The sequence below is a fragment of the Scyliorhinus canicula genome, chromosome 5, assembly GCF_902713615.1.
Source record: "Scyliorhinus canicula chromosome 5, sScyCan1.1, whole genome shotgun sequence".
Taxonomy (NCBI): Eukaryota; Metazoa; Chordata; class Chondrichthyes; order Carcharhiniformes; family Scyliorhinidae; genus Scyliorhinus; species Scyliorhinus canicula.
The window spans coordinates 214671696-214699605 of record NC_052150.1 but is presented as its reverse complement, the minus strand read 5'-3'; the positions used below and the strand labels follow the sequence as shown (position 1 = coordinate 214699605).

The following is a 27910-nucleotide window of genomic DNA, read 5'->3' as shown; positions in this document are numbered from 1 at the left end:
TGGGCAACAAATGCTGACCCAGCTGGTGATGCCAACATCCTCTGAATATTACAAAATATACAAGCATACCAATATAATCCTTCTATATAAACGCGCACACTCCAATATAACCCATCTATATATACACACTCCGATATCATCCTTCTGTATACAGACTCCAATATAACCCATCTATATATACACACTCCGATATCATCCTTCTATATACAGACTCCAATATAACCCATCTATATATACACACTCCGATATCATCCTTCTATATACAGACTCCAATATAACCCATCTATATATACACACTCCGATATAATCCTTCTATCTAAATGCACACACTCCAATATAACCCATCTATATATACACACTCCGATATCATCCTTCTATATACACACACACTCCAATATAATCCTTCTATCTAAACGCACACACTCCAATATAACCCATCTATATCACACTCCGATATCATCCTTCTATATACACACACTCCAATATAATCCTTCTATATAAACGCACACACTCCAACACTCCAATAAAAACCATCTATATATACACACTCCAATATCATCTTTCTGTATACATACAAAGAAAATTACAGCACAGGAACAGGCCCTTCGGCCCTCCCAGCCTGCGCCGATCCAGATCCTTTATCTAAACCTGTCTCCTATTTTCCAAGGTCTACTTCCCTCTATTCCCGCCCGTTCATATTCCTGTCTAGATGCCTCTTAAATGATGCTATCGTGCCCGCCTCTACCACCTCCGCTGGTAAAGCGTTCCAGGCACCCACCACCCTCTGCGTAAAAAACTTTCCATGCACATCCCCCTTAAACTTTCCCCCTCTCACCTTGAAATCGTGACCCCCTTGTAACTGACACCCCCACTCTTGGGAAAAGCTTGTTGCTATCCACCCTGTCCGTACCTCTCATAATTTTGTAGATCTCAATCAGGTCCCCCTTCAACCTCCGTCTTTCCAACGAAAACAATCCTAATCTACTCAACCTTTCTTCATAGCTAGCACCCTCCATACCAGGCAACATCCTGGTGAACCTCCTCTGCACCCTCTCCAAAGCGTCCACATCCTTCTGGTAATGTGGCGACCAGAACTGCATGCAGTATTCCAAATGTGGCCGAACCAAAGTCCTATACAACTGTAACATGACCTGCCAACTCTTGTACTCAATACCCCGTCCGATGAAGGTAAGCATGCTGTATGCATTCTTGACCACTCTATCAACCTGCGTTGCCACCTTCAGGGTACAATGGACCTGAACTCCCAGATCTCTCTGTATATCAATTTTCCCCAAGACCCTTCCATTGTCCATATAGTCCGCTCTTGAATTTGATCTTCCAAAATGCATCACCTCGCATTTGCCTGGATTGAACTCCATCTGCCATTTCTCTGCCCAACTCTCCAATCTATCTATATTTTGTTGCATTCTCTGACAGTCCTCCTCGCTATCTGCAACTCCACCAATCTTAGTATCATCTGCAAACTTGCTAATCACACCGCCTATACCTTCCTCCAGGTCATTTATGTAGATCACAAACAACAGTGGTCCGAGCACGGATCCCTGTGGAACACCACTAGTCACCCTTCTCCATTTTGAGACACTCCCTTCCACCACTACTCTCTGTCTCCTGTTGCCCAGCCAGTTCTTTGTCCATCTAGCTAGTACACCCTGAACCCCATATGACTTCACTTTTTCCATCAACCTGCCATGGGAAACCTTATCAAACGCCTTACTAAAGTCCATGTATATGACATCTACAGCCCTTCCCTCATCAATGAACTTTGTCACTTCCTCAAATAATTCTATTAGGTTTGTAAGACATGACCTTCCCTACACAAAACCATGCTGCCTATCACTGATAAGTCTATTTTCTTCCAGATGTGAATAGATCCTATCCCTCAGTATCTTCTCCAACAGTTTGCCTACCACTGACGTCAAGCTCACAGGTCTATAATTCCCTGGATTATCCCTGCTACCCTTCTTAAACAAAGGGACAACATTAGCAATTCTCCAGTCCTCCGGGACCTCACCCGTACTCAAGATTGCTGCAAAGATGTCGGTTAAGGCCCCAGCTATTTCGACCCTCGCTTCCCTCAGTAACCTGTCCTGGGGACTTGTCCACCTTAATGTCTTTTAGAATACCCAAAACTTCCCCCTTCCGTATGACAACTTGACCTAGAGTATTTAAACATCCATCCCTAGCCTCAACATCCGTCTTGTCCCTCCCCTTTGTGAATACCGATGCAAAATACTCATTAAGAATCTCACCCATTTCCTCTGAGTCCACGCATAAATTCCCTCTTTTGTCTTTGAGTGGGCCAATCCTTTCTCTAGTTACCCTCTTGCTCCTTACATACGAATAAAAGGCTTTGGGATTTTCCTTAACCCTGTTAGCCAAAGATATTTCATGACCCCTTTTAGCCCTCTTTATTGCGCATTTGAGATTCGTCCTACTTTCCCGATAGTCCTCCAAAGCTTCATCAGTTTTGAGTTGCCTCGATCCTATGTATGCTTCCTTTTTCATTTTAGCTAGTCTCACAATTTCACCCGTCATCCATGGTTCCCTAATCTTGCCATTTCTATCTTTAATTTTCACAGGAACATGTCTGTCCTGCACTCTAATCAACCTTTCCTTAAAAGACTCCCGTACCAGCCTCCCCGGACAGGCGCCGGAATGTGGCGACTAGGGGCTTTTCACAGTAACTTCATTGAAGACTACTCGTGACAATAAGCGATTTTCATTTCATTTCAATTTCATTTCATTTCATTTCATTTTCAAATGTGGATTTACCCTTAAACAGCTGCTCCCAATCCACATTCCCTAGCTCCTGCCGAATTTTGTTATACTCTGCCTTTCCCCAATTTAGTACTCTTCCTTTAGGACCACTCTTGTCCTTGTCCATGATATTCTAAAACTTACGGAATTGTGATCGCTATTCCCAAAGTAATCACCGACTGAAACATCAACCACCTGGCCGGGATAATTCGCCAATACCAGGTCCAGTATGGTCCCTTCCCGAGTTGGACTATTTACATACTGCTCTAAAAAAACTCTCGTGGATGCTCCTTACAAACTCTGCTCCATCTACGCCTCCAAAACTACACGAATCCCATTCAATGTTGGGGAAGTTAAAATCTCCCATCACAACCACCCTATTGCTCCGACATTTTTCTATAATCTGTCTGCATATTTGTACCTCTACTTCATGCTCGCTTTTGGGAGGTCTGTAGTAAAGTCCCAACAATGTTACTGCACCCTTCCTATTTCTCAGCTCCACCCATATTGCCTCAGTGCTCGAACCCTCCATCGTGCCCTCCTTAATCAGAGCTGTGATATCATCTCTGACCAGTAATGCAACTCCTCCACCCCGTCAACCTCCCTCTCTATCCCTCCTGAAGCATCTATACCCTGGGATACACTCCAATATAATCCTTCTATATACACACACACTCCAATATAATCCTTCTATATAAACGCACACACTCCAATATAATCCCTCTATATACACACATACTCCAAAAAAATCCTTCTATCTACACACACCTCCAGTATAATCCCTCTATATATACACACACAATATAATCCCCATATACACACACAGTCCAATAAAAACCATCTATATATACACACTCCAATATCGTCCTTCTGTATACACACACTCCAATATAATCCTTCTATACACACACACTCCAATATAATCCCTCTATATACACACACACTCCAATATAATCCTTCTATACACACGCACTCCAATATAATCCCTCTATATACACACTCCAATATAATCCCTCTATATATACACACACTCCAATATAATCCCTCTATAGACACACACTCCAATATAATCCTTCTATACACACGCACTCCAATATAATCCCTCTATATACACACACACTCCAATATAATCCTTCTAACACACACACTCCAATATAATCCGTCTATACACACGCACTCCAAGAGAAGCCCTCTATATATACACACACTCCAATATAATCCCTCTATATATACACACACACTCCAATATAATCCCTCTATAATCACAGACACTCCAATATAATCCCTCTATGTACACATACACTCCAATATAATCCTTCTTACACACGCACTCCAATATAATCCCTCTATATACACACATACTCCAATATATTCCTTCTATATACACACACTCCAATATAATCCCTCTATATACACACACTCCAATATAATCCCTCTATATACACACACTCCAATATAATCCCTCTATACACACACTCCAATATAATCCCTCTATATACACACACTCCAATATAATCCCTCTATACACACACTCCAATATAATCCCTCTATATACACACTCCAATATAATCCCTCTATACACACACTCCAATATAATCCCTCTATATACACACTCCAATATAATCCCTCTATACACACACTCCAATATAATCCCTCTATATACACACACTCCAATATAATCCCTCTATATACACACACTCCAATATAATCCCTCTATATACACACACACTCCAATATATTCCTTCTATATACACACTCCAATTTAAGAAAAGGCCGAGTGGTGTCCTCGCAGAAGTTTTTTAAATTCTGAAGTTTGACAGGGAAGGCATAGGGATGATATCTCCATTTGTTGGAGGTTTTAATGTTCAAAACTAAGGACATAAAAGGAAGATAGTCACTAATAAATTCAATGAAATTCAGGCAAGACAGTTTGAATGTGGAAGTCACCTCCGCATGGAGTGGTTGTGGTAAATATCAGTGATGGAGGAGGTGTCGCTGCCTCACAGGTATCGTTCACATACCTGCATGATTCTTAGATTGTGGTCATGCACAATCTGCACATTTATGCAGTGGTATCCCTCAGTGTTTGGTGGCTGCACAGATACAATCAATGACCACTTGTAGTGGGAAACCCGCCATGGCTGTAAAGCTTCTGGCTCTTCCCACTTGACTGTCGTCTGTTGAGGGAAACATATTGATGTGCACGCCTCAACAGGGCATCAATGAAGACCTTAATGCAGTAATGGAGGTTGGGTGATCCCACCGGTCTCTCTACCTGTGACCTGGAATGAGCCGTGGGTGAAGATGTTTAAGGCAACTGTGATTTTTAAGGCCACAGGCATTGGGTGGCCACCCATGCAATTGGAGGCTATCTCAGCTGTCTGCATGTCACAGGGGCATGTGACAATCTCTCGTGAATGGCAAGTATCTGGAGATACCTGCAGGTACGACATCTATATCCTGTAATCTCGGCTGGCAGAGGCTGCTGCATAAATAAAGATGCATGGCATTAAGGGTAAAGTAGTAGCATGGATAGAGGATTGGTTGATTAATAGAAAGCAAAGAGTGGGGATTAATGGGTGTTTCTCTGGTTGGCAATCAGTAGCTAGTGGTGTCCCTCAGGGATCAGTGTTGGGTCCACAATTGTTCACAATTTACATAGATGATTTGGAGTTGGGGACCAAGGGCAATCTTCTCCCTGCGCCAGCATACCTGCTCCTGCCCTCCCTCCCCTGCCCCTCCCTCCCCAGCACCTTGTCCACCTTCCTTCCAGAAGGTGGATTTTTGGTGTGGAAAGGAAAGTTGGAGATGGGATGGTCATTTGCAAGGATGCTGGGGGTTCAAAGGGTTTTTTTTGGATGAGGAAGGTAATGACAACAGATTTAAAGGAGAAAGGGTTAAGAGCGGAAGAGGGAAAACCATGAACAATATCAACTGAAGTGAGGGACAGCAAGGGAAATTGGGTGGTCAACAGTCCGCTGGAAATAAGATCGAGGGGTCAGGAGGTGGATCTCATGGACAAATTGAGCACGGAGGAGGCATCAGGGGAGACAGGTGATAAACCCTGGTGACAGAAGAGGAAACTCTGTCAGTAGAGGGGTTCAACAGTAGAGGGGTTCAACATTGATGATGAACATGGATAAACTGTCAGTGCGGAAAGTTGACAAGGCACCGGGACTGGATGAGGTCCAGCCCAGGATATCGAAGGAGTTGACAGTGGAAATTGCAGAGGCACTGGCCGTAATCTTTCAGTTCTCTGGGGAGGTGCCCAAGAACTGGAGAATTGCAAACATTACACACTTGTTCAAAAGAAGGTTGTAAGGATAAACCCAGCAATTTCAGACTAGTTAATTTAACTTTGGTGGTGGGCAAGCTTCCAGAAACAATTCATTCAGGATAGAATTAATAGTCACATGGAAAAATGTGGGTTCATTAGGAAGAGCCCGCATGGATCTCTAAAGGGCAAATCATGTTTAACTAACTTGCTGGAGATTTTTGAGGAGGTTACAGAGAGGATTGATGAGGGTAATGCTATTGATGTGGTGTACATGGGCTTCCAGAAGGCATTCGATATGGTGCCACACAACGGACTTGTATGAAAAGTTATAGCTCTTGGAATAAAAGGGACAGTATAAACATGGATACAAAAATGGCTGAGTGTTAGGAAACAGCGAGTCATGGGTAATAGATATTTTTCAGACTGGAGGAAGGTTGGTAGTGGAGTTCCCCAGGGATCCTTATTGGGACTCTTGCTTTTTCTGATATATATTAATGATCTAGATCTTGGTGTGCAGGGAACAATGTTTGCTGATGATACTAAACTTGGAAGCATTGTAAACTGTGATGAGGACAATGTAGAATTTCAAAAGGACATAGACAAGTTGATGGGAGTGGGCAGATCGGTAGCAGATGAAGTTCTATGCAGAGAGATGTAAGATTAATCATTTTGCTGGGAAGAACATGGAGAGACAGACAGTATAAGATAATGAGGCGGCTGGACAAAGTAGAGGGAAAAACCTTTCCCCCTTGTAAAAGGATCAAGAATGAGAGGGCACAGATTTAAAGTAAAGTCATTTGCAAAAGAAGCAAATATGACGTAAGAACTGATCTGATTAATACTGCACTCCTGTATGCTTCACACGATGCCGGTGTCTATGCATTTACATTGTGTACCTTGTGTTACCCATTTACTTATTTTCTTTTCTTGTACTAAGCGATCTGTTTGAGCAGCACGCGGAAAAATATTTTTCACTGTACCTCAGTACTCGTGACAATAAACAAATCCAATCCAAGAAAAACCTTTTTCACACAGCGAGTGGTTCGAGTCTGAAATACTCTGCCTGGAAGTGTGGTGGGGGCTGGTTAATCGAGGCATTCAAGAGAGTACTTGAATAGAAACAATGTGCAGGGGTACGGGGAAAAGGCAGGGAAACGGCACTAACTCATGATGTTCATCGGGAGAGCCAGTGCAGGCCGAATGGTCGTCTTCTGCACTGTAACTATTCTGTGCAATTGGAGAAAAATGCGAGTTCAGGGCTAGGGGCAAGGGGGGAGCACTGAAGGAGGATTGGCCAAAGTTAATTAGTGAAAGAGAGTGACACAGTGAAGACAGCTGATCAAGTGGTCTCAGTCTTAGCCTTTCAAATCTGTATCCCTTATACCCAAGGGAGCACATTTCCCTATCAATAACTGTTGCAAGGATACCATATATGTGTAACACTCTTATCTTTGAACCCACTCAAAGAAACAAATCCTCCCATTGATACAGATCCCACATAAAACATTTCCTCCACAGATAATCATTCTGATAAAACGTTCCCCCATAAATCTTGCTACCTCGGTACGAATTCCTTATACACTCATTAATTTGAAAGGGCTTACACACCGATGACCATAAACCCTTTCGCACCTCACTGTGGTCTTTTGTTGAAAGTTCCCGCTATTCACAAGACATCACCCAGCAAAAATGTTGATGGATTGTCTGGGCTAATCACAGTCTTCTGCATATCCTGTAGCAGCTTTGCCTTCCTGCTATGTATCGATCCCCGAGAACTACGCTGCACATCCCACAGGGTGAATGACAATTCCCATCACACACAGAATGAGTTGAGCCAGTGAAAGCTGATAGGCTTGTGCCAGCTTCTTTGTCTTTTCTACTGTGATTTGTGAGGACTTACTACTGAATCATCAATGATAATACTGCATTATGCTGCGTGCATCTTCCACTCTTCATAAGCTTGTTCCCATCCAAAGCTCTGCTGCTCCTAACGCTCCATTCATTCATCAACCCTGTACTCGCTAATGTACAGCAACTCTCAAACAATAACTAGCATTTATCTAGCACCATTAGTGTCATCATAGAATTTACAGTGCAGAAGGAGGCCATTTGGCCCATCGAGTCTGCACCGGCTCTTGGAAAGAGCACCCTACCGAAGTTCAACACCTCCACCCTATCCCCATAACCCAGTAACCCCACCCAACACTAAGGGCAATTTTGGACACTAAGGGCAATTTATTATGGCCAATCCACCTAACCTGCACATCTTTGGACTGTGGGAGGAAACCGGAGCACCCAGAGGAAACCCACGTACACACGGGGAGGATGTGCAGACTCCACACAGATAGTGACCCAAGCCGGAATCGAACCTGGGACCCTGGGAGTCATAAAATATCACAAAGTGCTTTAGAACAGAATGTAACACAAAACCACACAAGGAGATATTAGGCTGGATAAAGAGACGTTTTTTTCACTTCATAGAATCATAAAATCCCGAGAAGGTTGCCATTCAAAAATGCAGAAAGAGGCCATTAGCCCATTGAGTCTGCACCGACTCTTCGAAAGACCACCCTACTAAGCTCAGTTCCCTCACCCTATCCCCATTTTAGGAGGCAATTTAGCATTGCCAATCCACCTAACCTGCACATCCTTGAACTGTGGGAGGAAACCGGAGCACCCGGAGGAAGCCCACGCACACACGGAGAGAATGTGCAACCTCCACACAGTCACCCAAGGTCAGAATTAAACTCGGGTCCCTGGCCCTGTGAGTCAGCAGTGCTAACCACTGTCCGTATATTGGTGGTAAATTATGGTTGATAATGTCTCTTTGAAGTGCCTTGGGGCTTTTTAACCATCTGAAAGGCACTATATAAATGCAAGTTGGTGCTGTTTTACATACCTAAACAGACACAATTAGCTTCTTAAAAATGTATTGAATATTATTGGGCTCCACATATCATTTTTCTACCCCACCTGCCTTTGGCCACCACCGTTCCTCGCTCTATCTCTTCCTTAATCTCAATTTACATTTCTATTTCTTCATTTACTTTTACAATCTAAATTTATCTATTTCCTGTGTTCCATTCCTGTGCTGTGTCCCGCAAGTCTTTTAAAGTAGTCCTTGACTGGTTAAGAAATAGTCCCTAAATGGAAGTTTTCTTTTCAATCAGTCCAAACCTGCTGGCATGTCCCAAGTTACCAGACCAGGCTTGGCTATCTTCTCTCATCGCCATACAGTCTAATTACACCTGACTAAGCACATCTGATTGAATAAAACATCCCAAGGTATACCAAAGGAACTTCAATAGAATCATAGAATCCCTACAGTTCAAAAGGAGGCCATTTGGCCCAAAGGAGCACTCTTCCGCCCTATTCCCGTAACCCCGTGCATTTATCATGGCCAATCCACCTAACCTGCACATCTTTGGACTGTGGGAGGAAACCGGAGCACCCGGAGGAAACCCATGTAGACATGGGGAGAATGGACAAACTCCACACAGACAAGACCCCCGAGGAGGGAATCGAATCTGAATCCAGGTCCCAGGCACTTTAATCATAGAATTTACAGTGCAGAAGGAGGCCATTCGGCCCATCAAGTCTGCACCGGCTCTTGGAAAGAGCACCCTACCCAAGGTCAACACCTCCACCCTATCCCCATAACCCAATAACCCCACCTAACACTAAGGGCAATTTTGGACACTAAGGGCAATTTATCATGTCCAATCCACCTAACCTGCACATCTTTGAATTGTGGGAGGAAACCGGAGCACCCGGAGGAAACCCACGCACACACGGGGAGGATGTGCAGACTCCGCACAGACAGTGACCAAGCCGGAATCGAACCTGGGACCCTGGAGCTGTGAAGCCATTGTGCTATCCACAATGCTACCGTGCTGCCAGCAGTGCTAACCACTGTGCCACCCACGAGAGACAAAATATGACAGAGTCATGGAAAAAGATTAGAGAGGTTTAGGGAAGGAATTCCAGTGCTTGGGCCGAGGGCAATTGGAATCGGGGATACCCCAGAAGCCAGAATTAGAGGAGCGCAGAGACCTTCCAGGGTTGTCTACAGAGATTGGAAGGGACAATGTAATGAAGTGACATGAACACAAGGATGTAAAACTTTAAATTGAGGTGTTGCTGGGCAGGGAGCCATTGAGGTGAGCATACACATGAGTGAACAGGACCTCGTGCAAGCCAGAATATGGGCTGCAAAGTTTACAGAGGGTAACGGGTAGGAGGTTAGCCAGGAAAGCACTGGAATAGTTGAGTCTTGGGATGGTAAAGGCATGCATGAGGGCTTTATCACTAGATGGGTGAGACAGGCAATGTCTCAATGAGCTGGGAAGAGGCTGCCTTGTACCAACAGGATATGTGCTCAAAAACTCAGTTCAGGGTCAACGAAACATTTGTACCAAAAACATTCAAAATAGTCACTTGGGTGAAATACGGGAAAAAGGAGTCATTTGAAAGCACTTCACAAGGATAGTTAGAGTCTTAATGGATAAAATGTGGCCCTTTCTATGTGATCTCCTGGAATGGTTTCAATCACCTGAGAAGATTGGGGAACAGGTTCAAAGAGATTTCTTTCGCTTCTTGACGATGGGTGTTTTCTCTTTTTGTACATCTCCCGTGCGGTGGTGGTGGAGTTGTAGGGATGGGGTTGAGGTGTTTTGGGGGTGCAGGGGGGGGTAGAGGAGTGTGGAGGTATGGGGGTGGGGTTGCAGGATGGGGTGGGGGGTGTTTTCGGGGTGGGGTTGTGGATGGGGGGTGTTTTGGGAGTGCAAGGGAGGGGGTGACGAGGTGTGGAGGTATGGGGGTGCGTGAGAAGTGTGTAGTCAGGAAGCTACAAGCATCATGATATGTGGAGCAGGCTGGATGTACCATCTGGTCTTTTCTGGCCTCTCAATTTTGTTGTTTCTTTAAGAAGGGAGGGGAGGAAACTGATGTCGGTAAAAGAGAGAAGAGCAAATAAAAATGCCTTTTGTGCCTGGAGCTGACATTTAACTTGATCTGCACCTGGGCCTGCGAAGGATCTAAACTCAAGTTAACTGCAGCCCTGCAAGTTTGCCAAACAAATCCTGTGGTCTTGATTCTGGGCACTGATCCATATTTAATAGGGCAGATCTCAGCACATTGTACACATTTAGTGTTACAGCAATGCACACAATCACTGGAGCCGAACCAGGCACTTCAGCTTCAGGTGCTGGGGCCAGTAGGTAACTTCACACCAGCGGTGGCACAATGCACCAAGCCAACATTTTTTAAACACCCCATTTGAAAGTCTGAGGGCATTCCCAGGAGCGCAACTTTCAGGATTTCAGGATTAACAAAGGACCAATATTGGCAAATAGCCCGTCAAGCCTTCCTGCATTCTCTGACCTGGTTAGCAGTGTGTGTGCATTTGTGCTTTTTGTCAACTTTACACTGGGAGTAAAATAAAAAGAGAAGCAGGAACGCGGCACTGAGCACATCATGGAGAAGACAGATCAGTCACTCAGGGGTGCCTACCTAGTACGGGCCTCAGCGGATAACGTTCTCACTTCTGCGTCAGAAGTGGGTTCACAGGTTCCAAAAAAATCAAGGCTGATGCTCCCTTGCACAATGATGAGGGACTGCTACACTTTTGAAGGGCCCTTCTTTTTTTATAAATTCATTTACGGGATGAGTGTCACTGGATAGGCCAGTATATATTGCCCATCCCTCGTTGCCCTTCAGAAGGCGGTGATGAGCTGCCTTCTTGAACCGTTGCAATCCATGTGGTGTAGGTACACCCACAGTGCTGTTAGGGAGGGAGCTCCAGGAATCTGATCCAGCGACGTTAAAGGAATAGCGATGTATTTCTAAGTCAGGGTGGTGAGTGACTTGGAGGGGAACCTCCAGGTGGTGGGGTTCCCGGATATCTGCTGCTCTTGTCCTTCTAGATCAGGGGTGGGCAAACTTTTCCGTGCAAGGGCCACATTCAGAAATTCACAATTCACAAAGGGCCGCATAGTATATTAAGTAAAATAATTACTTCACCCGGTTATGATTCTGGGCGCCTCATATAGAACATAGAACAGTACAGCACAGAACAGGCCCTTCGGCCCTCGATGTTGTGCCGAGCAATGATCACCCTACTCAAGTCAACGTATCCACCATATACCAGTAAGTAACCCAAAAGCCCCCCCCCCCCATTAACCTTTTTTTAAAAAAATTTATTTAAAAAAAAATTTTTTTTAAAATTTTTAATTTTTTTTTTTTTAATGACTTGGTGGGCCGCAGAAATACCTTTGGCGGGCCGCATGCGGCCCGCGGGCCGTAGTTTGCCCACCCCTGTTCTAGATGGTAGTGGCCGTGGGTTTGGAAGGTGCTGCCTAAGGAACCTTGGTGAGTTCCTGCAGTGCATCTTGTAGATGGGATACACGGCTGCCACTGTTCGTCGGTGTTGGAGGGAATGAATGTTTGTGGAATGGGTAGCAATCAAGCGGCTGCTTTGCCCTTATGGATGAAATGCTAAACCAAATATCTGTCTGCCTTCTCAAATGGATGTAAAGCATCCAATTAAAGCATAATTGTGAAAAATAGCAAGTGTCTTCTACCCCATTGTACTTGCCTATATTTATTCTTTAACCAACATCATTAAAAACAGAGGACCTGGTCAGTGATCATGTTGTGGGAGCTTGCTGTGCACAAATTGCTTGCCATATTTCTTACATTACAGAAGTGAACATACTTAAAGCACCTCAGAAACTGTAAAGTGCTTTAGTTGTGAAAAGTACGTGTAGATCATTCTTTTTCATGTTTTCCAGAGGCACTTCCAGAAGAGGTTACTCTGAACCTGAACAACACAAGGAATTCTTAACTTATATCCAAACTGGTAGACAATAAAATAACATGGATCAAGTCATTTATCATCCTGGTAGTCACATGATAAAATAACAATATAATGCCATTTTTCATAGAATCATAGAATGTACAGCACGGAGACAGGCCCTTCAGCTCAAACTTCTCCATGACAATCAAAAAAACAATCTAAGGCAACTGCATTTGGCCCATATCCCTCCAAACCTTTCCTATCCATGTATCTGGCCAAATGCCTTTTAAATGTTGTCTCTGTTCCTGCCTCGACCACTTCCTCTGGCAGCTCATTCCACATTTGCACCACCCTCTGTGTAAAAAGGCTGCTCCTCAGGTTCCCATTAATTCTTTCCCCTCTTAACTTAAACCCTCTTGTTCTCGATTCCCCAACCCTGGGAAAAAGACTGAGTGCAGTCACCCCATCCATGTCTCTCATGATCTTATACACCTCTATAAGATCACCCCTCAGTCTCCTACACTGCAAAGAAACATGTCCTAGCCTGTCCAATCTCTCCCTGCAACTCAGTCCCTTGAGTTCTGACAACATCCTTGTAAATCTCTTCTGCACTCTCTCCAGGTAATAACATCTTTCCTATAGCAAGGTTGCCAAAACTGAACACAATACTCCAGGTGCGGCATCACCAATGTCCTGTACAACTGCAACATAACTTCCCACCGTCTATACTTTTGACTAATCACAGCAACAAATCTCTGCCTGATACTTTCCAGCAGACCCAGACACAACAAAAGTGAAACTTCTCATTGGTGGAAAACCTTCTATACCATAGACCTGAAGTCACCTTTCTCTGGCCAACATTTATCCTTCCACCATCATTTAAGCTGGTCAGTAAGGGCAGCACGATGGTGCAGTGGGTTAGCACTGCAGCCTCACGGCGCCGAGGACCTGGGTTCGATCCCTGCTCTGGGTCACTGTCTGTGTGGCGTTTGCACATTCTCCCCATATCTGCATGGGTTTCGCCCCCACAATGCAATAGATGTGCAGGGTAGGTGGATTGGCCACGCTAAATAGCCCCTCAATTGGAAAAATGAATTGGGTACTCTGATTTTATATTTAAAAAAATAAACTGGTCAGTATCTTTCTTCCTGGGAGAATGCGGTGTGAAAATGAATTTTGCTATTGCCTACATTACAATAGTGACTACATTTCCAAAGTACTTCATTGGCTGTAAAGCACTTGGGGATATCCTGAAGTCATACAAGAGACTTTGGAAGTCTTTCTCCTCACACATACAGCTTTCCTTTATCTGGTGAAGATGATTGAAGAATAGAATCTTGGTCATCCCTCGAGATGAAGGTGAACATGTTCATCATCTGAAGCGTTTGGTAGGATGCCATTGTGTGTGTGTGGCTGACAGCTCTGGCCGATCCACACCGGGAAGGTTGTACTGCAAACAGGACCGGATATGGCAAACAATGGAGTTTTGAACGAGTTGATGACTCAGGCTTCCCTCTCCTTGTGTTTTCTTCCTGTCTCTGTGTTTGCTTTCAGAGGAGGCCACTCTGTTTTTAGAGGCCGTCCTGAACGAGCTGCTCCCAGGACACAAAGTCGCTATCAAACCTTCCAAGGGAAGCCTTGAGAACGTCCTCGTCACACTTTGACCTCCATTCGTGTGCACCCCCAGATTCACGCCCTCCATCAGATTTTCACCTTGATAAGCGAGTGGTGCGCATTCTGGCTCCATGAGCAGCCCAACTCAGTTGTGGCTGTCTCACTGTGGCGTGAATGCTTGGTTTTGCCAAGACTTCGGTGTCTGGTATTTTCTCCTGACACATCTGATCTTCAGCTTCCAAAGGCAGCTCAAGTCAAAGTGGTTGAGCTTCTTGTCATGGTGCAGGTGCACCATCTCACGTTTTGCATGCCTAGGTCAGAGTGAGCAGGACTATTGCTCAGTGACTTCACCGTTTGGTAGTATGGCCTACTCTTCCTCATTCCCGGACTGATGTCTGACACCTGCCTTGGCAATTCTGCAAGTGTCTCGCTGTCAATATAAACAGCTCAAGGCTGGTGAGATTAGTGAGCTTATTCACTGCTGACAGGTTCCGGTCGTGAACTGAAACTTTGCGTCAAGGATTAAATAGGGGATATAAGGAGGAACCATTTCCTCGCGTGGGGAGTCCAGGACAAGGGGGCACAAACTTTAAATCAGAGCTAGGCCTTTCAGAATGATATCAGGAGGTGTGAGGAGACAGTGATATGGTGGTAGTGTCACTATGCCACCAAACACCCAGTCTATTGCTCAGGGAACGTGTGTTCAAATCCCACCATAGCAGCTGGTGAAATTTAAAATCAATTAATACATTTGGAAAGTAAAGTTAGTCATCAGTGATGGTAACCATGATCTCTATTATCGTTTGTGGTAAAACCCATCTGGTTCACTAATGTCCTTTAGGGAAGGAAATCTGCCGGCCTTGCCTGGTCTGGCCTACATGTGACACTGACTATTCTGTATGAAACCAATTAAACTGAATCAAACAATCTGAGGGATAAAGTGAAAAGGGCAGCCCCTTGAAGGGATACTGCTTTCAACAAAAAACAAATCACAAATGAAACCTAAAATATCAAACTAAAATGTGATTAAGGCACCCCAGACCCTACGGTGCCCAGTGAGCACGGACGGCTGCGATGATGCCAGTGGACACCGCATGCTCCTTCTTCAGGGACACCTGGTCGGAAATTTAGCCGCGGTAGAGGGGGGACAATTGGGTCGGACAACCACCTTGGTCGCCCGCTGCCTGGACCTGTTGATGGTTAGTTTGGCCAGGCCCAGGAGCAGGTTCAGGAGGAGGTCCTCCTCCTTCATCACCCCTCTCAGCACCAGGTGACCATAGATCAGGAGCGTGGGGCTGAAGTGCAACAAAAGGGAGTGCAGTCTAAAGCAACTTGTATACACATGGTCCACAAACTCCACAAGGCCACAAAAAAGGCAGGCAACTTGAATCAATGCAGCTTAAGATTGCATGGGGTCGCTGCGTGCAACGTCCTCCACCCCAGTTCCCCGGTGATGAGGGGAAAAATTAGAGATCTTTTATTCTTTCATGGAGTGTGGCCATCACCAGCATTTATTACCCTTGAACTGATTCACTTCCTAGGTCATTTAAAAGTCAACCACATTTCTGTGGGTCTGGAATCTTCTGTAAGGATGACAGATTTCCTTCCCTGAAGGACACAAATGAACCAGAGGAGTCATCTTGATCTTTAATTCTAGATTTTCAACTTTCACCATCTGCCACTGTGGGATTCGAACCGGGACCCCAGGATTTCTGGGTTACCAGTCCAAAGACAATACAACAACGCCACCACCTCCCCTATAAATATAAGATAGTCACTGATAAATTCAATCGGGAATTCAGGGGGAAACAGAGTGATGAAAATGTGGGACTCACTACCTCAGGGAATAGTGGAGGCAAAAAGCACACATACATTTAAGCCAAGGTGGCTACACAGATGAGGGTAAAAGTGATAGGAGGATATACTGATTTGAGTTAGATGTAAAGGGATGGGAAGAGACTCGTCTGGGGCATAAACACCAGCATGGTTCTGTTGGGCCAAATGGACAATTCTTCTGCTGTAAAAACCTTGTGATTTTTATAACAGAAAGGGACACCCAACACCAACTAGTGTTTTCAGTTGGTACTTTTCCTACATTACAGCATAGATTCCACTTTGGAAGTACTTCTTAGGTTGTAAAGCCCTTTGGGGCATCTCAAGGTGGTGAAAGGCACTATACAAATGGGAGTTTTTCCTCTAAATTGACAGGAATTGCTTCCGAAAGCGATTTCAGAGACTCATTAGGGCTCACAGTTGATTAGAGAATTTAGTACCTCTTCTGGGCCATTTCTTGAACGTTTGTGTGGGTGAGAATTCCCACAAGTGTTGTCCACAATCTGTAATAAGATAACACTATTGCAGGTAAACTAGCAAGAATAAATTCTCCAGGAAACTTATAAGCCAGTTCTCGGGTTCTGTGAGGAAAGGGAAAGCAAGACAGAGAAGAGGGGAAAGGAAAGAAGAGAAAATCTTGCATTCATCTAGCAACTTTCACAATTTCAGGATGTCCCAAATAGCATTGCAACCAATAACATACCTTTGAAGTGTAGACACTGTTGTAATGTAGGAACCATAATGGAGGTGAGAGTGACCGCCTTTGACATCAAGACAGCAAGTGTGGCATCAAGGAGCCCGAGCAAAACGGGAGTCAAATCAGGGGGAAACTTTCCACTGGTTGGAGTCATACCCGACACAAAGGAAGATGGTTGTGGTTGTTGGAGGTCAATTATCTCAGCCACAGGATGACACTACAGGAATTCCTCAGAGTAGTGTCCGAGGCCCAGCTATCTTCAGCCTTTGTTGAAGATCAGAGGTGGGGATGTTTGCCGATGATTGCACAATGTTCAAGTACCATTCATGACTCCTCAGATACTGAAGCAATCTGTGTCAATATGCTGCACGACCTGGACACAATTCAGACTTGGGCTGACAAGTGGCAAAAAGCATAGGTGGCACACATGTGCCAGGCAAGGACTATAAGACATAGGAACAGAATAAGGCCACTCGACCCTTAGAGACTGCTCCACCATTCAATCATGGCTGATACTTTTCTCATCTCCATTCGCCTGCCTTCTCCCCAACACCGCTGATCCCCTTATTAATCAAGAACCTATCTATCTCTGTCTTAAAGACACTCAGTGATTTGGCCGCCACAGTCTTCTACGGCAAAGAGTTCCAACAAAGACCGTGTCCAGCAAGCGGGAGTCTGACCATCTTCTTTCAATGGCATTAGCATCACTGAATATCCTACTATCAACATCTTGGGGACGATTGACCAGAAACTGAACTGCATAAATATAAATACTGTAGCTACAGGAGCAGGTCAGAAGTTGGGAATTTTGAAGCGAGTAACTCACCTCCTGACCCTCCCAAAGCCTATCCAACAAGGCACAAGTCAGGAGTGTGATGGAATACTCTCTACTTGGCTGGATGAGTGCAGCTCCAGCAACATTCAAGAAGCTCAACACCATCCAGGACAAAGCAGGAAGTTGATCAGCACCCCATCTTCCATCTTATACATTCACTCCCTCCACCACTGTGCACACTAACAGCCGTGTGCATCACCTACAAGATGCACTGCAGCAGCTCACCATGGCTCCTTCAACAGCACTTTCCAGCAGTCACTGCCATCTAGAAGGACAAGGGCAGCAGGTGCATGGGCACACAACCACCTACAAGTTCCCCTCCAAGTCACATACCATCCTGACTTGGAACTATGTCGCTGTTTAGTCACTGTCGCTGGGTCAAAATCGTGGGACTCTCTTCCCAGCAGCACTGTGGATGTACCTGCATCAGATTGGCTGTGGCAGTTCAAGAAGGTGACTCACCACCTCTTGCAATGGGCAGCAACGTCCACATCGTATGAAAGAGGTTTTAAAAATCTGCAGCAGATTTGTGCACAGCAAGCCTCACAAACAACAATGTGACAATGACCAAATAATCTGACATTAAGTGAAGGATAGATATTGACGAGACCACCCAGGCTGCCTTCTATGCTTTTTCTTCAAAATAACACCGCAGGATCTTTACCAACCCGAATGGGTGGATGGGATTTTGGTTAAAAGCTTATTGATGGGGAAAAATGTTTGGTCGTGACGCCAGTAGTTGTTCAAAATGGGGTCTGAGGGACCCAGTTAGAGGGGGACATGACTATTTCTAAACAAAGCAAAATACTGCAGCTGCTGGAAATCTGAAATAAAAACCGAAAGTGCGGGAAATGTTTTCGGAGCCTGAAACGTCAGCTTCCTCACTCTCTCCACAAATGCTGCCTGACCTACTGAGAGTTTCCAGCCTTTTCTAATTTAATTTCATTCCTAATATTAATTTCCATTTATTTAAAATGAGCTCGATAGCTGGAGAGAAACAAAATCGTGGCTCCAGAACAAACATTTTTTAAAAATCATAACATCGCTTCTCGGCCTTTTGGCTAAGATCAAGTGTAGTAAAAAAAAAATCAGAACAGCCACAAATGAATTTCCTAAACATGAATCATCTGGTCACAACCATGACAACAGTCAATTCAATAAACATGTACAATGGCATCATCATGTCACTGCATTTTATGTTCATCTGTAACAAGTCGCCGTTTTTATAGAATCATAGAATCCCTACAGTGCAGAAGGAGGCCCATCAAGTCAGCACTGACCCTCTGCAAGAGGACCCTGCTCAGGCCCACTCCCCCAGCCTATTGGCCATACTAAAATTCGTCCTTAGTGTCCAAAGATGTGAAGGTTAGGTGGGGATGTGGTGTTACAGGGATAGGATGGGGGACTGGGCCTAGGTCGAGTACTCTTTCAAAGGGTCGGTGCCGACTCAATGGACCGAATGGTCTCATTCTGCACTGTAGAAATTCTATGGTTCTATCTCCAGAGCCCCACCTAACCTGCACATCTTTTGCACACCAAGGGGCAATTTTTGCATGGCCAATCCTTCTAACTTGCACATCTTTGATTAGGGGAGGAAACCACACAGACATGGGGAGTACATGCAAACTCCACACAAACAGTCACCCAAGGCCGGAACTGAACCAGAGTCCCTGGTGCTGTGAGGCAGCAGTGCTAACCACTGTGCCATGCAACTGTGCCGCCCAATGCACACTAATTGTCTGATGCCAAAAGTCTAGGATTAGCTAAATCAATGCAAACCAGAGATAAAACCTGACATCACTCTGGTTTGTAAACTAGGAATAGTCAACTGAAACATTTTTAATTACATAGATAGATCAGAGCAGGAGGAGGTCTTTTGGCCCTTCGAGCCTTCTCCGCCATTCATCACGATCATGGCTGATCATCCAACTCAATAGCCTAATTCCTGCTTTCTCCCCATAGCCTTTGATCCCATTCTTCCCAAGTGCTATATCCAGCTGCCTCTTGAATATATTCAAAGTTTTAGCATCAACTACTTCCTGTGGTAATGAATTCCACAGGCTCACCACTCTTTGTGTGAAGAAGTGTCTCCTTGGGCGAAATTCTCCGACCCCCCGCAGAGTTGGAGAATCGCCCGGGGCCGGTGAAAATCACACCCCGCCGATCAGCGAGCCCCCTGCGGCGATTCTCTGGCCCGCGATGGGCCGAAGCCCCGCCGCTGAGCGGCCTCTCCCGCCACCGTGGTTTGAACCACCTCTGGTGACGGCGGGATCGGCGGCACGAGCGGGCCCCCACGGTGGCCAGGCCCGCGATCGAGGCCCACCGATCGGCGGGCGGGCCAGTGCCGTGGGGGCACTCTTTTTCTTCCGCCGCCGCCACGGCCTCCACCATGGCGGAGGCGGAAGAGAACCCCCCTACCGCGCATGCGCCGGTGGTGACGTCAGCGCCAGCTGACGAACCGGCGCATGCGCGAACCGGCGAAGGCCTTTTGGCCAGCCCCGACGCCGGGGGCGGGCGTCAAAGGCCGTTGCCGCCGGTTGTGGCACGGGACCAACCACTCCGGCGCGGGCCTAGCCCCCAAAGGTGCTGAGATTTCCACACCTTTGGGGAGGCCCAACGCCGGAGTGGTTGGCGCCACTCCGCTACGCCGGGACCCCCTGTCCCACCTGTAGGGGAGAATCCCGGCCCTTATCTCTGTCCGAAATGGTTTACCCTGAATCCTCAGGGTGACAAATGTTACAATTTGACATTTACCACATATTCTGCAAGCATATTAAATAGCCACTAAATACAGCAATTGAAATGATGAAATGAATATCGCTTATTGTCATGAGTAGGCTTCAATGAAGTTACTGTGAAAAGTCGCCACATTCCGGCGCCTGTTCGGGGAGGCTGGTACGGGAATTGAACCGTGCTGCTGGCCTGCCTTGGTCTGCTAAGCCAGTGTGCTAAACCAGCCCCAATTACTCAACAGAGTGACACCAATTTCATTGTGAACATCTTGTTTGTAATAAATATCTAAAGGTTGGCCTGGCATGTCCTTTATCCTACATACAGTCATGAAATGTTTGTCAATAAAATATGATTTTTGATTTTATTTATAAGGAGTATTGTTGAGCCTGAATTGCCTTTCAAGAGCCCTGTAATTTTGTTTTTACAAACTGAAGTTGCAGTGTGTCCAATCATAATAACAGAGCTTCATAATTTATCACCACTATATTTATAGATAGGATAGAATTTCCCAAAGGCTCTGTGCGTAAGTGATATGGTCATTATGGAATCAGCTCACAGGCCAGGGAAACTCCTATATTCAATCATCGCTCTGTACCACGTTAGTTGATCTTGGCGTTGTACAAACGCGATGGTTGACCTCAGTATTCCCGTGCATGGGAAACAGGAATAGTAATTGAACTGGCTAGATTTTCCAGTCTTGGTGATGCCTTCCACAGTCAAATAGTCTTCTGACACTTCCTAGGCTCACCATAAAGAGTATGAGGCACCTGGCACATGATGGAATTTAGCGTTTCCAGCATAGGAAGCTAGAAAGTTGGAATGGGCATTTGTTCAGCCCAGGCTTTTGGCTACGATCAAGCCCGGGATCAGATTCAATGTCTGCTCTGGTCAGCTTGGATCCAGTAAGACTTTTGTGGGGACCCTGAATTGGATTTTGGAGCAAGCAAGGAAATGGATTAAGGGCTTGTCCTGTCCACTCTACGCATTGGCTTTGTAACTCTGAGAAAGGAAAATTGTTCAGTCACAGTACACGGAGCTAGAAACAGTGCACAACACAGAACACAGAAGTAGAACCCCTCAAACTGTTTGCCTGACATGGGACATACACTGTCAACAACAGAATATTGTGTTGAGGCACCTCAGAGTGGTATTGTATGGAGAAATGTTGAACTCTATTGCACTTTCTGTAGCAGTCAATTCAAAGTGTTTTGTAATGTACTTTTACAAACTTTATGAACAAAGTTAGCTTTGGAAAATAGAATTATTTGAGGTGAAATGGATAGTGAGAGATAAGTCCTCTCTGTCAGATCCCTCCTGTACGCCCAGGCACCGGAGAAACCTTCTGCACATTGCCCTCGAGGTGGCTGCAGTGAGGAAGAGGCTGTTGTCCACCTCCTTCTGGACTCTGCCTTTGCAAAGCAGGCACAAAGGTGGAGTGATTTTTGCTAAGGTTCATCCAAGCAGCTCCATAAGCAGGACTGTTCCCACAAATACATACAGAGTTAAACACTGAGCTGCTGGGTGACCATCAACTTGGCTAAAGACACTCTTTAGTCTGCCCAAAACTTATTGTCCTGTAGTGTAAAGAGTTGTTCGATGGCTGAGTATTGCAGAATAGCACATTCCAATGTCCAGGACTAAAGGCAAGGTCCCAGAGGCTGCTTTCACCTTTGAGGGGGAGAGCTGACTGGCGGTGATTTAAGTGGAGGGTCACCACACCTCAGGTGAGGGGCAAGGTTGAGAAGGGGGAGGAGCCTTCACGAATAACCTCAGCCGGTATGGGAATTGAACCCGCGCTGTCCAACCGAGTGAGCTAAACCGGCCCCCGGTGCTGTGGGACACATTAAAGCTTGAGTCAGTGCTACAGAAAAGTCAATGGAGAAAGGTCACTGTCTAAGGTTCTCCTGCCCTAGGATACTGCAAGTCTGGAAACTGTGTAAAACCCTTGGGTTTCTGTTTGATATGGAATCAATATTGTAAATATAGGCTGTAAATTTAAGTACAGCGAGACACCTCAGAGTGCGTCTTCCTGTATCGAAATAAACTGATCGCAGTTTCATTTTAAGTCAATTTTGAACTGTGGCATAGTGGTTAGCACTACGGCCTCACAGCACCAAGATCCCAGGTTCCATCCCGGCTCTGGGGTCACTGTCTGTGTGGAGTTTGCACATTCTACTTGTGTTTGTGTGGGTTTCGCCCCCACAACCCAAATGATGTGCAGGTTAGGACAATGCTCGGCATAACATCGAGGGCCGAATGGCCTGTTCTGTGCTGTACTCTTCTATGGTCTATGTAGGTAGATTGGCCACGCTAATTTGCCCCTTAATTGGAAAAAAAATAATTGAGTATTCTAAATTTATAAAAAAACAAAAAAAAACTTTGTCATGCTTTCATAAATTCTACCAATAAAGTATATTTTGGAGGAAAACATTTATTTGACATGAAATGAATGTTGTAAGTTACATCTGCAATTGTGCCACATACTGTACTGGAAGAAACGCATCTATTTCACACTTTATATAAAACTGTTATGCAAAGCACCTTTACAATTTGTATGAATAAAGTACATTTTGGGGGACAAAATTGAAAATGAAAATCCATAGAGGCGATCAGCAGGTTACTAATCATGATTCAATGGGGCAAGTAGATGAGGACTGCTTCATCTGGTGCAGGAATTTGAACCCACACTGTTAATACTCTATGCTCATGGGCAGAGCGGTAGCAGAGTGGTTAGCACTGCTGCCTCACAGCGCTGAGTATCCGGGTTCTATCCCGGCCCCAGGTCAGTGTCCGTGTGGAGTTGCACATTCTCCCCATGTCTGCGTGGGTCTCACCCCCACAACCCAAAGATGTGCAGGATAGGTGAATTGGCCACACTAAATTGCCCATTTACTGGGAAAAAAAGAATTGGGCACTTCAATTTTTTTTAATGCTCCATGCTCCAACAGAGCTAACCAGTCCTCCTTAAATGATCTATAATATATATGATTGAAACAAAATCAGTGAACTTCTTATTTAACTTTGCAGAACCAAGAGAAATGCTTTTCTTGCAATGTTCAACAATAATGAAGAGTGAGCTAAATACTTTCGGAATGCCCAGGCTTTCAATATGGTAAAGTTAGAAGAATAAGACTCTTCGCTAAAGTTGACATGCTACCCCTCAACCACCACACCAGATCAAATGTATTAAGTGGATAGTCACAAACAATGGGGGTTAGATGATAAAAGACAGGCCCCCAGACAGAACAAATAAAAGTCAAAACTAATTATTCTGTGAACTTTCTCCCATGTTATAATTGCAAGAAAGGAAGAGGGACTACATAGCTCCTTGATCATTCAGGACTGTAACTTTTCCATGTCCCAGGTGTCACCCTCAATCCTGTGCTGTGTTAACGGGTCACAGAAAAGGGGAAGGGGGCTACAACTGGCCTCTGCACATCGAAAGAAGCAAAAAGGGATACACCGACAAGGCTTGCACCCCTCAGGATATTCAGAGGCTTTGAATGGTGGAGGGATATTTCTCGCTCGAGTGCTGGATGAATGCAGGATCAGGGATAGGGGGTCTACCTTGAGGGGGTCAATGTTTGGTAATTGCCAATAAGAGGGACAGGCCAAGGCAGAGAGATGCCAGACACTCCAGCCCAACAAGAGGAGTTGAGGTGATGCCAGTGCAATCATTCACAGCACCGACAAAGTCAAAGAGAGAGAGAAAGCTGAAGAAAGTAAAACTGGATATAATTGCAGAGCAAAGGAAGTGTGCAGTACACCCAAAATTAACCCCACACACACAAAAAATAAAACACACAATTTTGCCCCGAGCAACAGACTCAATGTTTCGGGGGGAGATTTTCTTACCGATGTTTAAAGCTGAAAAAGTGCTGCTGTTGTCCCACGATCGCATCCAGGAGTTGGAGCCGGCGCTTCCACTTGGAGATGGGCTGTTGTCTCCTCCACTGCTTTCCATCACCTCCCTCAGCAACGCACCGTGTGTGTGTGAGAGGTCAAACCCCGCGCCTTAGGGCCACTGAGGATGAGCAAAGTTCACACAGATAAGCGGGTCAGCCATGTTTGTTGATCTGATGGGGATGTGTTGTTGTTGGTGGCGGATATGGAGAGCAAAGCGGAGCCGGGAGTGACGCGCTGGGAGCCTGGCATTCCCTGCAGGCGGCTGCCCACAGCACCTGAGCCGGGCAGCTCCCCCCCCCCAAGCACCTGAGCCGGGCAGATCCCTCCCCCCCCCCCCCCAAAGCACCTGAGCCGGGCAGCTCCCCCCTCCCACCAGCAACTGAGCCGGGCAGATCCCCCCCCCCCCCCCCCCCCCAGCACCTGAGCCGGGCAGATCCCCCCCCCCCCCCCAAGCACCTGAGCCAGATAGCTCACCCCCTCCCTCCAGCACCTGAGCCAGATATCTCCCCCTCCCCAGCACCTGAGCCAGGCACCTCCCCCCCCCCCCCTCCCCAAGCACCTGAGCCGGGCAGCTCTCTCACCCCCCTCCCTCCAGCACCTGAGCCGGGCAGCTCCCCCCCCCCCCCCCCCAAGCACCTGAGCCGGGCAGCTCTCTCACCCCCCTCCCTCCAGCACCTGAGCCGGGCAGCTCCCCCCCCCCCCCCCCCCCCCCCCAGCACCTGAGCCGGGCAGCTCCCCCCCCCCCCCCCCAGCACCTGAGCCGGGCAGCTCCCCCCCCCCCCCCCCCCCCCCGGCACCTGAGCCAGATAGCTCACCCCCTCCCTCCAGCACCTGAGCCAGATATCTCCCCCTCCCCAGCACCTGAGCCAGGCACCTCCCCCCCCCCCCCAAAGCACCTGAGCCAGGCAGCCCCCCCCCCAGCCCCTGAGCCAGGCAGCTTCACACCCCCCCCCCCCCCCCCAACAAACACCTGATCCAGGCAGCTCCCCCAACACCCGCCACCAAACCATGACTGATCCAACCCAGACCCAACCAGACTGAACCAACCCGACCCAACCAAACTGAACCGTCCCAGACCAAACAAGACTGAACCAACCCGACCCAACCAAACTGAACCGTCCCAGACAAAACCAGACTGAACCAACCCAGAACCATCCAGACTGAACCAACCCAGACCCAACCAGACTGAACCAACCCAGACCAAACCAGACTGAACTAACCAAGACAAATCCAACCCAGACCCAACCAGACTGAACCAACCCAGACCCAACCAGACTGAACCAACCCTGACCCAACCAGACTGAACCAAACCAGACCCAACTAGACTGAACCAACCCAGACCCAACCAGACTGAACCAACCCAGACCCAACCAGACTGAACCAACCCTGACCCAACCAGACTGAACCAACCCAGACCCAACCAGACTGAACCAACCCAGACCAAACCCAGACTGAACCAACCCGACCCAACCAAACTGAACCGACCCAGACCAAACCAGACTGAACCAACCCAGAACCATCCAGACTGAACCGACCCAGACCCAACCAGACTGAACCAACACAGACCAAACCAGACTGAACCAACACAGACCAAACCAGACTGAACTAACCCAGACAAATCCAACCCAGACCCAACCAGACTGAACCAACCCAGACCCAACCAGACTGAACCAACCCAGACCCAACCAGACTGAACCAACCCAGATCCAACTAGACTGCACCAACATGACCCAACCAAACTGAACCGACCCAGACCAAACCAAACTGAACAGACCCAGACCCAACCAGATTGAGCCAACCCAGACAGAACCAACCCAGACCCAACCAGACTGAGCCAACACAGACCCAACCAGACTGAACCAACACAGACCAAACCAGACTGAACCAACCCAGACCCAACCAAACTGGACCAAACCAGACTGAACCAACCCAGACCCAACCAGACTGAACCAACCCTGACCCAACCAGACTGAACCAAACCAGACCCAACTAGACTGAACCAACCCAGACCCAACCAGACTGAACCAACCCAGACCCAACCAGACTGAACCAACCCTGACCCAACCAGACTGAACCAACCCAGACCCAACCAGACTGAACCAACCCAGACCAAACCCAGACTGAACCAACCCGACCCAACCAAACTGAACCGACCCAGACCAAACCAGACTGAACCAACCCAGAACCATCCAGACTGAACCGACCCAGACCCAACCAGACTGAACCAACACAGACCAAACCAGACTGAACCAACACAGACCAAACCAGACTGAACTAACCCAGACAAATCCAACCCAGACCCAACCAGACTGAACCAACCCAGACCCAACCAGACTGAACCAACCCAGACCCAACCAGACTGAACCAACCCAGATCCAACTAGACTGCACCAACATGACCCAACCAAACTGAACCGACCCAGACCAAACCAAACTGAACAGACCCAGACCCAACCAGATTGAGCCAACCCAGACAGAACCAACCCAGACCCAACCAGACTGAGCCAACACAGACCCAACCAGACTGAACCAACACAGACCAAACCAGACTGAACCAACCCAGACCCAACCAAACTGGACCAAACCAGACTGAACCAACCCAGACACAACTAGACTGCACCAACCTGATCCAACCAAACTGAACAGACCCAGACTGAACCAACCCAGACCGAACCAACCCAGACCCAACCAGACTGAACCAACCCAGACCCAACCAGACTGAACCAACCCGACCCAACTAGACGGAACCAATGCAGACCAAACCAGACTGAACCAACCCAGACCAAACCAGACTGAACCAACCCAGACCAAACCAGACTTAACCAACCCGACCCAACTAGACGGAACCAACGCAGACCAAACCAGACTGACCAACGCAGACCAAACCAGACTGAACCAACCCAGACCACACCAGACTGAACCAACCCAGACCAAACCAGACTGAACCAACCCAGACCAAACCAGACTGAACCAACGCAGACCAAACCAGACTGAACCACCCCAGACCAAACCAGACTGAACAAACCGAGACCCAACCCACACTGAACCAACGCAGACCAAACCAGACTGATCCAACCGAGACCCAACCAGACTGAACCAACCCAGACCAAACCAGACTGAACCAACGCAGACCAAACCAGACAGAACCAACCCAGACCCAACCAGACTGAACCAACAACGCCAAACCAGACTGAACCAATCCAGACCAAACCCAGACTGAACCAACCCAGAACAAACCAGACTGGACCAACGCAGACCAAACCAGACTGAACCAACCCAGACCCAACCACACTGAACCAATCCAGACCAAACCCAGACTGAGCAAACCCAGAACAAACCAGACTGGACCAACGCAGACCAAACCAGACTGAACCAACCCAGACCCAACCACACTGAACCAATCCAGACCAAACAAGACTGAACCAACACCGCCAAACCAGAC

At 46.8% G+C, this 27910-nt stretch overlaps 1 protein-coding gene across 4 annotated transcripts in view; it reads right to left on the bottom strand.

Annotated features, from left to right (window-relative positions):
• Nucleotides 1-24742, bottom strand: part of LOC119966567 — an 86596-nt gene extending 61854 nt beyond the window's left edge. For 2 of the 4 annotated variants that reach the window (XM_038798475.1, XM_038798477.1), the window contains exon 1: nt 24419-24742. In XM_038798475.1, coding sequence (XP_038654403.1) covers nt 24419-24527 — 109 coding nt within the window. In that variant the 5' untranslated portion in view covers nt 24528-24742. The remainder of the gene's footprint in view (nt 1-24418) is intronic. The other 2 variants (XM_038798478.1, XM_038798474.1) reach the window with 2 other exon arrangements.
• Between the last annotated feature and the right edge of the window lie 3168 nt (nt 24743-27910).